Source organism: Notolabrus celidotus, chromosome 19 (genome assembly GCF_009762535.1).
Source record: "Notolabrus celidotus isolate fNotCel1 chromosome 19, fNotCel1.pri, whole genome shotgun sequence".
NCBI classification, from domain to species: domain Eukaryota; kingdom Metazoa; phylum Chordata; class Actinopteri; order Labriformes; family Labridae; genus Notolabrus; species Notolabrus celidotus.
Window position 1 is genome coordinate 29,359,372 of NC_048290.1, and position 15,170 is coordinate 29,374,541.

General features: G+C 37.7%; 1 protein-coding gene across 4 annotated transcripts in view; it reads left to right on the forward strand.

Moving 5' to 3' along the window:
- The first annotated feature begins 5,297 nt into the window (after positions 1-5,297).
- The window catches only part of LOC117831117 (poly [ADP-ribose] polymerase tankyrase-1-like), a 175,665-nt gene continuing 165,792 nt past the window's right edge, over positions 5,298-15,170 (forward strand). For 2 of the 4 annotated variants that reach the window (XM_034709640.1, XM_034709642.1), the window contains exons 1-2: positions 5,406-6,076; positions 7,006-7,121. In XM_034709640.1, coding sequence (XP_034565531.1) covers positions 5,578-6,076; positions 7,006-7,121 — 615 coding nt within the window. In that variant the 5' untranslated portion in view covers positions 5,406-5,577. Of the gene's footprint in view, positions 5,312-5,405; positions 6,077-7,005; positions 7,122-15,170 lie in introns of those variants that run through there. The other 2 variants (XM_034709639.1, XM_034709641.1) reach the window with 2 other exon arrangements.

The window sequence follows — 15,170 nt, forward strand, 5'->3', positions numbered from 1 at the left end:
TCAAGCAACGTTTGAACAACTCTTTAAAAGCAGCAATTTTACACTTTCCCCCTCTAAAGGTTCCCTGTTTTTACCTTATTTTAATGAAGTATGTGGGAAAAAGATGAATACTTCCACATGCTTGCTTGTGAATGTATTATCATTCTATTGTATATATTAGGAAGTATAGTCTTTGGTAGCACCTTTAATGGTTATAAGCTATACTAGATTATATCATGTTTGCCTAGTTATATCAAACTGAGCATTTTATAAGCAAAGCAGAATGTTTTTGAACTTTTCATGTAATGTCATAAAACTGATTAAGAAATCTGTGTCCTTGCTGGTTTCCATTCAACATTTTTCCAGGTATCACTTCCCGATGCCAAAATGATACTACATAACACTTATATAATCTTTTCTTAATTTGATACAGTGTGTCTTTTTGCTCATTACAAAACTTTATTACATAATTTAATAACAAGGTGCATTTGTTTGATGGAAGTGAGTCTTTAAAATAAATGACTTGGCTGTTACATGCATACCACTGAGCAATAAAATAGATTCCTCTCTGTTCTCTTTCCTTTGTTCCTCATTATGTACAATGTGTGCAAATTGTTTACACCATACATGTAATCATGTGAATTTTTTTTTACAGAAAGCACAAAATACAAATGCATTGCAAAGGTGGTTAAAGAAAAAGGGTGGTAACCACAACAGAAGGGGGTGACACATTGTAATAACACAGATAGGGGAGAGTGGGGTGATTTGTGCCAGGGGGGAAGTAGTGCCAACCCTATTATCTAGAAAACCATGGAAGAAATTGGTCATGTGACCAGATATTTTTGATTAAGGCATTCATTTCACTCATCTTGCAAATAAGGGAGACATATGACTTGAGAGGTTAACACATTTAAGTTCAAAAAAAGATTTGTGGCCTTCCAAAGTAAAATTTCTATGATCAAGTTTTTTTTTATTGCTGTGTTTGAACAATTATTGACAAGTTTGAAAACAGTTCACACATGTTTTAGTGCTTTAGGAAGCTACACTATGAGTCTATACAGTTAGCATGATGCTAGCTCTAAACAGCTGGATGATGCGTTTTTTCAAAATTGTGGGCTTGGGGTGATGTGTGCCAAAGGGCCTGGGTTAAGTTGTGCCAGTGATACCACTGATTATGAGAGTTCAGATGCCTAGAGTGATGATGATGATGATAGTGACAAGGATCTGTCTGCTGGCGACTTTGTCATTGTGAAGTTTGCAGGTGGAAACAAATCCTATAACTATGTTGGATTGGTGGAGAATGTTGAGGGTGACGAGAAGTTTCTAAAGCAAAGTTGTAAGAGGTCTGTGGATGGAAAGCCCATCTTCACATTTAAAGAAAATGATGAAGGAGACATCCCTAGAGGTGCTCAAGAAACTACCCACACATCAAAAGTGTGTTGGTACAGCCAGAAGGGAGCATAAGTTCATATTCCCCTGCAGCATTGACAAGTGGGATGTTAAGTAGGCCGAATCTGTGAAGAGAATTGCAGTCCATTAGGTGCTCATTTTGAATTTAATTTTGTTCTTGTTAAATATGTCTTGGTGAAGAAGATAGGATTTTGATTTGTAGCCTGGTTTTGAGAATTGCAGCTGATTTTGTTCTAAACATGCTCATGTGGTGCAATAGGCCTTGTTATAGTAAAGTGGGCTCACTGTGTATCTTACTTTTAAATAGCATTACCGTTTTTGAGATTAAAATAATTTGTTTTACTTTAATAATCAATGGCACAATTTACCCCAGTGTATTCTCTCCAAAGGAACAATTTACCCCACACCCGGGCAAGCTGTGCCACAAAACCACTTTTTTTTCCAACACTATATTTCTCAAACTGTTTATTTAAGATCCAAAGTGATTCTTCTCAGGGATGCATCACATCCTAAACTATATGAACATAGTTGGAGACATCACTATCATCCTCTTGTAAAAACTGGCACAACTCACCCCACTCTCCCCTATGTCTAATGTGAAACAAAAAGTCCTGGGGTGCTCAGTCTTCTGAATTTCCTCTGCCTCAATCGCGAGGATACATCTAGAGTTCAGTTCGTATACTCCAATGTGAGAGGTTGTTAATTTAAGGAGCACGAAAAGGGGAGAGGTTCTTTTGGAGGAAAAACCTTGCCAAGCTGCTAGTTTCTTGCAGGATGTTTGCTACTACCTGGTGGCCACTTCATGTAACTTCAATAATACTCAATGAGAAAGCTTTCTGCCAGCTTTTAAGTGTTTTTTAAATGTTATTCTTGGCTTAGTTGCTCAGCAATTTTTGACAGAGTTGCTTTAATTTATTGTGAGGACATCTGTGACTTTAATAACAGCAGTTTTGTAAGACACTGGATTTTTTGTTCATACTTAGAAAAAAGCTGTTATTTTTATAACTGCACTAAGACAACCAAAAATAGAGAAATATGATAAGATTGTATTCTCTTCTTGAGAAATATATTGTCAGCACTTTGTTATGTTGTTGTTTGTATCATATTCCTGTATGCATATTGAATAAATCATGTACAAAATGTCAATACTTACATTAGCCAAAGCGCACTTTCGGTTTGTAATGGTCTTCATTGTTAATACTAAATATTATATATGTTCACATTTTAAAAATAATTAGATCCTCATACCATAATAATAATACACTTTGTTTATATAGCACTTTTCTTAACAAAGTTACAAAGTGCTTCACAACAAAAAGCAGAGAGAATTAGGGGTGGAGAAATGCCTTCTTCTATAAAAATGTTTTAGTGAGGATTTAGAAGCAGTTAAGGTTGTGGACTGTCTAATTGTCAGTGGCAGGGAGTTCCATAGTCTTGTAGCTCAGATTGAAAAAGCCCGGTCACCTTTTGTTTTAAGGCGAGATCTTGGCACAACCAGCAGAGATGCATCCACAGACCTGAGGGGCCGCCGAGGCACAAAGGGGGTTAAAAGGTCTCTTAAATAGTTTGGGGCCTGTCCATTTAACATTTTAAAAATAATCAATAAGATCTTAAAATCGACACGATAAAAAACTGGCAGCCAATGTAAGCTGAGGACAGGAGTGATGTGTTGGTATTTTGCTGTGCCTGATAAAATCCAAGCGGCTGCATTTTTAACTGAGTTCAGACTTGAGTCTGTAGAGGGAGCTCTGACTGACACCTGTTAAAGGTGCATTACAATAATCAAGACAAGAAAAAATAAAAGCATGGATGACTTTGGACAGATCGGAGGGTGAAAGGAAAGATTTTATTTTGGAGATTTGTTTGAGGTGGAAAAAACAGGATTTAACAGTATTTTTCACATGAGTGTCAAACAGACATCTGTGTCAAATGTCCCTCCTAAATTTGTGACCTTCATTGTGATGTTATTGTAGAGTTATTTGTCAGGGTTAAGCTTTGAAAAGTTATTGGACATCCAGCTTGTGATGTCTGTCAGGCAATTGAGTAAGTCATCAAGGCTGTCTGGATGATTGTGTTGGAGGGGAACGTACAACTGTGTGTCATCAGCGTATGAATAAAAAGAGACTCCATGTTTCTGAATGATCTGACTGAGGGGGGAGGAGAGGGGCCAGAATGGATCCTTGTGGCACACCACACTGTAAATCATAATTTGATGAGCTGGAGTTTACTGAGACCACTGAGAAGGTTCTATTGGATAGGTATGAGTGGAGGAGTTGTAGGGCTGTTCCTTTCAGGTTGACCCAGGTTTCAATACGGTGTAATAGGGTGGAATGATTGACTGTGTCCAACGCTGTGGAAAGATCTAAAAGAATAAGAACCAAACTCTTGCCTCGGTCAGCTGTTAAAAGAAGATCGTTGGTTACTTTAACTAAGGCCGTCTCCGTACTATGAAAAGCTCTAAAACAAAACTGAAAATCACTAATAATGTTATTATGTTGCATAAAATCAGTAAGTTGGGTTAAAATGACTTTCTCGAGTACTTTGGATGGAAAGGAAGCTTGGAGATGGGTCTGTAGTTGTTAAGAGATTGGGGATCCAGATTTGTTTTTTTCAGTAGTGGGTGAATAATTGCATGCTTTAGGCTATTTGGAAAGGTACCAGAGGTAAGAGAACTGTTAATGATTGATAAAATAAAAGGACTGACAGTGTTAAAAACCTCTTTTAAAAACTTGGAAGGGATGACATCTAAGACACAAGTGGAGGAATTCATCTGAGAAATGATTTTACTGAGGGCTAAGAGGTTGGTGGGTTGGAACTGGGTTAGTTGGGCTGTATTACTGCTAACAACAAGTAAGTCATGGGGTTCGGGTGTGATGTTGGCCTGAATGTTTTTTATTTTCTCTATGATATGTGTAGCGAATCTATCAGTTCAGTTATGTAGGGGTTCATGATCTTGATTGATTGTTCCCTTGGTAACAAAATTCATGACTTTGAATAGAGTTTTGGGGTTGTGATTATTTTTTGATATGATGTGTGAGAAATAGGCTGATCTTGCGTCTTATACTGCTGCCTGGTAGTTGGCCAATAAGTGTATAGGAAGATTGTGGACAGTTCTTGATTTGTTTTTTTTTCCATTTGCATTCTGTTTTTCTGCACTGTTGTTTAAGGGTTCGGGTATGGTTGTTGAGCCAGGGCAGAGTGTTTGATTTGGGTTTTCTGATTTCCACTGGTGCAATCTGATCCAGGATGGTTCGACAGCGACTGTTAAAAGATGTTAGAGGTTCTTCAGGACATAATAATAATAATAATAATAATAATAATAATAATAATAATAATAATAATGCATTTTATTTATAGGTGCCTTTCTTGGCACTCAAGGTCACCCTACAACATTAAAACAAACAGAGTTTAAATAACAAACAGTAAATAAAATACAACTGAAAAAGTTTGAAGTGAATGGACAGTGAAGTTGTGGTCAGATGGAGTGAGCCAGTCTAAACAGATGAGATTTGAGTTTGGATTTAAAATGTGGAACATCAGTGAAGGTGTTGATTGTATTGTGCAGATAAGGGATGGTGCAGCTCTTGAATTCTACAGACATTACCAATGGTCTCCAGAAGAGGGCAGTGATGTTCATTCAGGCCTGCTGACATCACTCAACTCCTTCACACTAAATGAATAATTAATAAATCACATGGGTCTGGTCTAAACCAAACTGTCTAGGGTCTACATAGTTTTTTTGTCTGTACCTCACTCACAAGAGCTATTTAAGGTGTATTTCATAAAATAAGAAAACAACACAAAACATGGATATTCACTGATTCGAATTAATTTTGATTGCCATTTAAATTTCTCTAAAATAAATATTATGTATTTTTTTTCAAAATTATCATAGGAGACAACTTCGTCAGCCAAATGTCAGGTAACAAAAAACAATAATTGAACCCAGGTGATAGGAATACATGTAAGGTGTGACAATCACTTTAACATTAAACTGGCAAGAAAACCCAATGCTAGCAGCTAGGCTATTTATTTTGTAAATAAAAACTCACTCAGCAGTAATTTGGTATTTTAAAACTTTGATATGTTGAAGATAAATGACAGTAACCCGAGCGGAAGTTTGACTTTTCTTGGCAGGAAATTGTCAGCAGTGTTTTTGTTGCTAGTGGGGACTGTTGTGTTGTGAAAATGGCGACGCCTCGTCGCTCTTCTCAGCAGCAGCCAAACTCCCTTTTGGTCTCCCCGCCCCGCGGCTCTCCTTTCCCTGTCACTCCGCCTGGCTCACCGCCGGCACCCACTGACGATGCTGCCCCGCTTTCCCCGCTAGAGAGCACGGCTGACGGTGAGGTAACCCCTGCCTCTCCCACCAGCACCTCCCCAGCTCTGGCCCTTACAGCCAGCAGCAGCAGCAGCACTAGCAGCAGCGCTAGCTCCCCGACCACCACCGAGAGTAGCGGGACAAGCCCTGGCTCCACGCCCGACTCTGGTAGTGGTAACCCCGGTAGCAGTAGCAGCAGCAGTGGCGGCAGCGGAGGTGGTGGTGGTGGTGCTCCCGGGGCTTTCAGGGAGCTCTTCGAAGCCTGTCGAAATGGAGATGTTTCGAGGGTCAAGAAACTAGTGGATGCGGTGAATGTGAATGCTAAAGATATGGCAGGACGCAAATCGACTCCCCTGCACTTCGCTGCAGGTAATCACATCTAAATCCTCTTTAAGTAAACATTGGTAATTGATGACTGTTTGTTCAGCTGGAAGGCTGCATTAAGGGTTGGGAGTTGCCCAAATGTAGCTTGTCACCATGATCAAAACAACAGGCAATATGCTGGACCATGTGAACCGTCTACTGGACAACAATGTCAGGGGGACAGTTCAGCAGTATAATGATGAAGATACTTTGACAGTGTTCTCATGGAACCTACAGTCAGACTTCCTTCTAGTTTCCTTTTTGTCTGGTGGTACAGAACAAACTCTTGTATTGCTGCCATCTGATGTAAAAGGTCTCACTTACACCAGAGAAGTGAAAAGAGACAGAGGCAGGTTCATAACACAAAGTGTAGGGCAGAGCAAACCAAACCCTGGATACAATTCAGTTACATTTTGGCAGTGTAATGTTCCATTTTTAGACTTTCCATCAATCTGAGTGGATCAAAAGATGATTTTCATTTTGTTGAGAGGATTAATCTTAAAATAATAGATCAAACATGTCTATAAATAACCTTAAATCAGGAGAGAGAAGGCTGCTCTTTTAGCTGATGGGTGAGTCAGACGTTGCAGCAGCACCATTATTGAACACTGGTTTTATGGGCTCAGAGATGGATCCTAAGCCATTAGAAATAAACAGTCAGGCTAAAGCACTGACAAATCCATGTATTCAAAAGCATATGAGTTATACAAAATAAGTCTGATCAGTTATGAAAAGTGTTGTTATGTAAGAAAAAACACTAACATGTATGACATTGTCTCACAAATAACACACTCAACAATCCTTTTAAAGTTGTTCATTTGATTTAATCCCCAAAAGGAAAGAGTCTCAGTTGGAAATCACAGCTCTTTTCTAACACTAATTTATTTCACTGTCTTTTTCCTCTCTCTCCTCTTTCCACTCATAATTGATCTCAGGTTTTGGCCGTAAAGATGTTGTGGACCACCTTCTTCAGACGGGGGCCAATGTGCATGCGAGAGACGATGGAGGTCTGATCCCACTTCACAATGCCTGCTCATTTGGTCACTCTGAGGTGAGACTATATGCTCAGCACTGTTTTGATATTCTAGTATTATGTAGAGAACAGAGATTTATCTTATTCTGAAGTACAACATATAGTTCTTTCTATTATTAGAGAAATTAATTAAACATATTTTTTGTATTAATTTAGATTTTTTTTTTCCTTTTTTAATAATAATAATGATAATACTTTATTTCTATAGCACTTTTCAATACAGGTAACCAAGTGCTTCACAGTGGGCAATAAAAACAATTAGAAATACAAAGCAGAATGAAGTGATACAAAATTTAAAAGCATACAGACTTAAAAAACAGACCTGTAAAATCAAAGTTAATAGTAAATACTATCACAAAATAAAGCTTTCCCTTAAAAATGTGTGTTGAGTAATGAAAAAAAACAAGGTACTGACTCTGCAGGTCTTCTAATTCCTGGAACAGCACTGTCACAGAATGGGAAACATGGCTGTTTCTCATTATCTCATGAAGATAGACTTTCTTATATATTCAACCTGTAAGCACTAAATGTGTGATGCTCATCGTTTATTTATAGGAGAGTAAAACTGTAGAGAGTTGGAAACACAGGGAAAAAAGAGGGGATGACAAATCAAAAAAGTTACCTTAACTTTAAACATCCTCTGCGTCCACTCACTGACAAAACACTAAACACACGTTACTATGGAAATAACGTCAATTCCGAATGATCATATCAGAGATAGATGGATTAATCTGTCAGGCTGATTAATGGTATTTGGCATTGGCCGCTGTCTGAGCTCACAGGGCTGATTACAAAAACAAAACAATTAATGTCTGCAGACACTGCAGGCAGCCTCATCAGTGTGCTGCTGTCAAGCAATGTTAACTTCCCCTTAAATGATAACACATTTTCCTATCCCAAATGACAGCATATGAAATCTAAAACGGTTACTAGCTGGTGTTCAATATAAATTCTATAATGATGCATAGAATAATATAGTTGATTATTGCTTTTAATATAGAACATAAGTTATCTTGACTGCTGCTGGCATTATAATGCATGATACACCGTATTATATAATTATCTTGCCATATTATTATTATATTATGTTATATTACATTATTATTCTTTTTTTTTTTTTTAATATATTTATTAGATTTTTTAAACAAACAAAACACATACATTTGGCTCACATATATATATCATGGTTAGCAATCAGGTTAAGTTAATACAGGCGTCAGAAACAGGGTTCACAATGTACATTGCAGAAGTGCAAAGATAGAGGAGAAAGAAATATAATAATAATAAGGGAATAAATAGAATAAAAAATAATAATAATAATAGTGATGATATTAAAAAGTTGTGTCTATAGCACAAAGCCTCTTGTAAGAATAGTGGAAACATTTAGCCCAATATATATCAGGAAGGGTTCCCATGTTCTATGGAAAACATCGTCTCTGGAATGTAATTTACATGTTAGGTAGTCCAGCGGGACATATTCAAGTATAACTCTGTGCCATTGTACTTTAGAAGGGACCCTATCTGTGATCCAGTTTAAAAGAATACATTTTCTGGCACAGAAAGTGAACATCTTATAAAGTTTCCTCTTATATTTATCAGTAACAGTAACATTAGGTATACCTAGAAGTAATGACAATGGTCCACCTTCTGTATCAATATGTAGGATCTTGTTAACCCTCAAAGACCGAGACGGCCGCCGGCGGCCACAAATAGCTCTTCTTCTTAAATGTTTAATAACTTTCGAACCGCTGATCCTATCAACAAGCTTTAAAAACTCAGTTACAGCGGACATTCTCAGCTTTCCATCGATACCATTTGTCTCATTTGCATATTCAGCGGCTGCGTGGTGACCGCGATGACGCCATCACATTTTGCAGCATTGATTCGTCAGGGAACCCTACGTAGTTTCTTCCTCTGAGCCAATTGGCAATGGGTGTAGATTCTTAGTCCCACCCCTGTGTATCGATTGGTTCAAAATGTAAATGTCCAGGATGTGTTTCGCCATGACAATCTTCTACTCCACCAATAAACGTGTTTTTTGGGGGGAAATTTGAATGTAAAGAGCAGAAAACAAGACGGAGAATCCGTAAACAAAACCGGCCAGCAAAATTGAACAGATTTGCACGTTATTTGAATTCAACACAAAATAAAAATGACAACACGAAGGTACACAACAGAAGAGGCACTGTTTCTAATTTTATCAAATTTTGTCGAGGAGTCATCTGATTCTGACGCAGACACAGCTGGGGCAGAGAGGAGGAGTGCAGCAGCTGCATCGATCCTTTCCAGGACATATATAGTATATATGTTTCTGTAATTTATGTGTATAATTGGTGAAGATCGTCTGAACTTTTTGCTCATTTTTACTAAATAATTTACATCTCTCTCATTATGTTCATAGTTAGTGAAAATAATTTAAAATTTGTTTATTTGCACTAAGTGTATTTCAATTCATTTATGAACACAGTTTCCACTATTTGTGACCATGTTTGCATGTGTTCATGATCAGAATGTATTTATCTGAAAAGTCACTTTTACCTCTGTGTCCTAATTTATGATATAACATCTTTACTTACTCTCAGACCTTTTTTACACACATCCACAGGGTCAGTAAATCAAACACAAGAATACACTTGCTTTTTCCACTAAAAATGTCTTTGAAAATACTATAATAAATGGCTGTAACTTGCTCAGTAAAGGTTTGATAGTGACAAAAATTTATTTGGAAGTCTAAAACACCTAAGTACAACTTTCTAACAAAACAAAACAAAACTCCCTGATGTTCTGTCTGAGTTCACAGTAAAAAATGACCTACATTTCCAGACGATTTTTAAAAAACTTAAGTATTTTCATCCATTATCAGACAAAACTAAACTGGTACTTTAAATGCAGCACAGTGAAAGATAAGGTTTTCCTGAATAAAATGATGTATGGCACTTGATGCTGAGTGCTTCAATAGGTTAGAAAAACAAGAAAAATACAGGAGAGTCTGGCGCCCCCAAAAATGGTCTAGGTCTTTAAGGGTTAATTTCTTGTTCTATGATCTGCCAGAACCGCTGGATTTTTCTACATGACCATAGGCAGTGTGTGAGACTACCGGTTTCTGTCTTACATTTTTGACATTGTGGGGATGAGTTTGGGTTCAATTTATGGCGATGGGAAGGAGATATATGAGCTCTGTGCAATATCATTAATTGAGCTGCCTTCACTCTGTTACATACACTCAGTGTTTTTGCATTCTTCCAAGCATCCTTCCAGTTATCATCTGTGATATTAACATTGAGTTCTCTTTCCCATATGCTTTTTAAATATGACGTACTTTTAGTGTCATTTTCTTTAAGTATAGTATAAAAGGAGCTAGTAGAGCTAGTGTTTTTTAAGAACAGCTGCCTCTCACAGTTTGAAATGTTTTGACACTGGAGTATTGAGGTGTCCTTCCTGACAAAATTCCTCAACTGCAAATATCGGAAAAAATCTTGTTGTTGAATATTGTACTTTTCCTGCAGCTGAGCAAAAGACAGGAAAATGGAGCCCTCCAGCAACTTAGACAGATTAGTTATGCCTCTCTCTGCCCAGGAGCCAACACATTTTTTATTCACTATTCCAGGTGGAGACATTATTATTCTAACTACAACTCATGGTCATATTACATACCATATTATTTTGATTTATTGCTTAATTTGTCATTACCAACCATAATCCCACCATGTCAACCTGTCACTACTGACATTTTTTAATACTGCCTGTAATTACTGCTATTTAATTTAAATTCCACTGTAACATTGTATATATCTAAATTGTATTCTAGCTTTATTTATCTATTTTTATTTTTACTTATTTTATTTTTATTTTTACTTATTGAAACTTCTTCTTGATTGCACTTATGTCTGGGTTGCTGTAACAACTGAATTTCCCCCCCGGGGGATCAATAAAGTAATATCTTATCTTATCTTATCTTATGTTCTGAAACCTTTAGCATGACGCAATATAAACACATTACTGACTAAGATAACCTGTATCTTAGACCGTCACATACATGGAGTAATGGGTGTTATAATTAGATTGTTGTATTTTGACAAGTTAATTTGGCACTGGAAGTGTCCATCTCAACCTTTATGCCTGTGTTTCTGTGACGCAGCAGCTTGGCGTGTTAACATTTTACAACCATGCTCAGTCTCAGCGAGTTTCTTCGTTTCTGTATCTCACACCACTACACACGTATTTCCAGTGACTGTCGCTAATGCTTTTCTTTTTCTTTTGCTATCTATGAAGTTAGAATTCTTCTTCTTCTTTTACATAATGCAGTTAGCAAACAGTTATAAGACGCTCTATAGCCACCGTCTGACGGGAGTACCATTTTACAACAAGGCGCCGGTGAAAACCATGTAAAATTGAGATTAAAATGAGATAATGTTTGCATTCATTCTTCAATTTTAAAAAGTGAACAAATATTCAAGCATTCCTAAATCATGCCCCATCCCTATTATATACATAGACTGTGAATAAAAAGATTATATATCGAAGCTTGCCTGACCTGCTACCTAATTATGGAAATCGACCATGAAGAAAGATATTTTGCACCACTAGATCACATATAACAGTAAAACATGAGATAGTAAAGTCACATTTGCTGAAAAGACTTTTACTGAAAGCTGGGGTTGGTAATCAGATTTAGATACAGTTTTTGTTATACTGGTTAAAATGATCTTTATGTCCTGATGGTAATCAATACATAATGTGTTCTTAAAAAAGAGTGAAGAAAAGCTGCTATCTACAGCCGGAGTAAACCTGGGAAAACACCAACCAATCAGCCTTTTTTGGGTCCCAAAATTTTAAACCATTCAAATCCCGTCCTGCCGTTCTGCCCGCCTCCTGCGCGTACATTTCCCCGGCGTGTACTCTGAGTCCCCGTCTCCTGCCTCTACTTCCCCTGACTCTACTGACTGCCCCTCTCGCTCGACCTCGGGCCTGTCCCCTCTGACCAGATGAGGTGCTTTGCTCAGGACTGTAGTCCGGATCAGAGTCTAAAAAGCTCTCACCCTGGGGCTCTGACAAGCAGAAGAATGAATGACATTTACTAAGTCCTACAGAAATGTAGATGTCCTGTAGCGTCTGTCCGGACGCTGTAGTGATGACGAGCCGATTCATGAACACGTTGATCTTTAATAACCGGTCACTGTCGGCCGTGATCACGCCAACCAACAAAACAACAATCAATGTTTGAATGAATGAAAAACTTCTCCTTTTGTCTCTCCTCTCTCCCGCTCACACACTCTACACCTCTCCTGATGCCTTCACTGACTGTCAACACTGTAGGAATTAAGCGTCATTTTGGAGGAGCTCTGAGGGAAGAGGGGAGGGGTTAGACGGAGTCCTGAGGAAATGCTACATTCAAATTCATGCTAGTTTTCCGAGACTGCCAAGCCCAGCTTTAAAGCTCCTATGAGGAACTTTCTGTTTCTAACAATTTTGGCGCCCCCCTGTGGACATAAGTCCCATTTGCTAAGCTAGTCCCGTTTACAAAAAGTGTTGTGGTTGTGCTTTTTGATAATACATCTCATTCTGCTTTATCTTTATAGTCTAATGTAACCTTTACTGTGAAGCTTGGAACCAGGGAAAATATAAATGAAAGCTTGCCTGAGACTGTTCATTTCGTTAACAAAATTATGACGATAAATATTTGTCAACGACTCATTTTTTCATGACCAAAACAAGACTATGACGAGCTCAAGTGTGTCACTGATAAAAAAAACTCTGACAAACAAATGTTTGGATTTAGCTGACGAGATGACGAAGAGACTTAACACTTTAGTGGCGAACTGTCGGACATTCATTACCCGCTGTGCGTCTAATCTTTCAAAATAAAAGTGATGACTTCCTGTGACAGGCTGAGTTATTATCTGAGGGGCTCAGTGTTAGCTTGGTCTCTACCTGCAGCAGGTGTGCTCTATGAACCAGCTCTCCTCACCTCCATGCATCTGTCTCATCTTCATTGATGATTTTTACCTCCAGGTGTGCGTTAGTGACAAAGACACAACCGGGGGACGTCTCTTTAATATTTGATGTTTGACATTTTTGCCGATGTCACTGTAAAAAGCTCTGCGTCTACAGCTAGATTGAATCCAGTTTGGTGATACATCAGACACATTTAGTAAGTTTTGATCAACTCTTTGTCATCAAAGATGCAGATGCATTTCAGAGTGCCGTGAACTGTCTATCCAGAGCGCCTGTCACTGCAGGTGCATTCAAGGACCGTCGTAAATGTGCAATACAGTCCTTTCATGGCATTTTTCTGTGAATCAAGAGAATCAAAATACAGTCACAGTGGTCACATCTACAATGTTTTCTTTTGAATTTTTTGAAGGGACAGACTGAATTATTTAACTTAAGATATTACACAAGCAAAAGTGTCAAAGGAATGAAATGTTGACGATTTGAACACTTGGTATAACCCTGATACTGATATCTGATGGACTACATGAATTATTTAAAGAGTGAAGATGTTTCTGCAAAAATCAAAGACTAAAATGTTTTTAGTTTCTGCTGACTAAAACTAGACTAAAACTATAAAGGGCTGAAATGACTTAAATGTGACTAAAACTAACAGGTATTTAAACTAAAGACCAAGACTAAATCTAAAATAGCCGCCAAAATTAACACTAGCCTGAGACCTACCATGACTAAAACTAGACTAAAACTATAAAGGGCTGAAATGACTTAAATGTGACTAAAACTAACATGCATTTAAACTAAAGACTAAGACTAAATCTAAAATAACCACCAAAATTAACACTGGCCTGAGACCTACCATGACTAAAACTAGACTAAAACTATAAAGGGCTGAAATGACTTAAATGTGACTAAAACTAACAGGTATTTAAACTAAAGACTAAGACTAAATCTAAAATAACCGCCAAAATTAACACTAGCCTGAGACCTACCATGACTAAAACTAGACTAAAACTATAAAGGGCTGAAATGACTTAAATGTGACTAAAACTAACATGCATTTAAACTAAAGACTAAGACTAAATCTAAAATAACCACCAAAATTAACACTAGCCTGAGACCTACCATGCAGGAGCTGTGTCAGGCCTCCTTAAATAAGCCTATACAAATATACAATCTCATTTCTGATGATCTCATCTGCTTTTTGAGGTTAATATAGAGCCATCAGTGTTGAATTCAGTCTGTATAATAACCAGCAAAAATCTCCTCACAGGAGTTTTAAATAAGACCTTGTAGTGGAATTGTGTTTTTAATGTGCGCTCATGTTACATTAAGCTTAAGGATGTTTATACCACGCTTGTGTTTGGAAGCTTTCTACACATTAACAATGTATGTGAGTGCTGATACACATTGTTTTGCAAGTCCACTGAAAGGAAGTATGAGTACGCATTAGGGCACAACAAATATAAAGGTGTAGTGTTTTTTCAGTATCCTGCTTGAATAAAAAAAAAAACCCTAACATCTTATATTTTAGTAAACTGTAAATGCTGGCGATGAAAAAGTTTGTGAGGCAGGTTTGTGGTGGTAAAATCCAGAGTGGGTGTAAGGTAAACTATCACAATGTTTTAACAAGAGCAAAATCTGTATTTCCTGTAAACTGGGAACCTTAAAGAACACAAGAAAACCCAAACAATTCCTGTTCTGGTAATCTGCTCAGGCTTCTTCTACATCATGATGTTTTGGAATTTCGGCCACAGATGTGCTAATGCGTTTTGTCCTCCTTGCCATTAACATCAGTGATCAATGTAATGTGTGCGTTCCCAATGTCTCAGAGGCTTTTAGAGCTTACTCTCAGAGCACTTTGCAACCCTGCCAGAAAAGTGCCATGCTAATGCAATTTTTACAAACACAGTGATGGGTGGTGTTGTGATGAGAGCTAACACCGCCCAAACTGAAACCAATCACTCAATCACTATCCTGTTGAAACCACTGAGAGTAGTTATTTGCTTTGCTGTGATGTCTTTACACTGAAGTATGATTTGAATACTTGTACCAAACAAGTGTAGGTTTAGGCACCTGGCTCTCACACTGTACAGTCATGGCCAAAAGTTTTGAGAA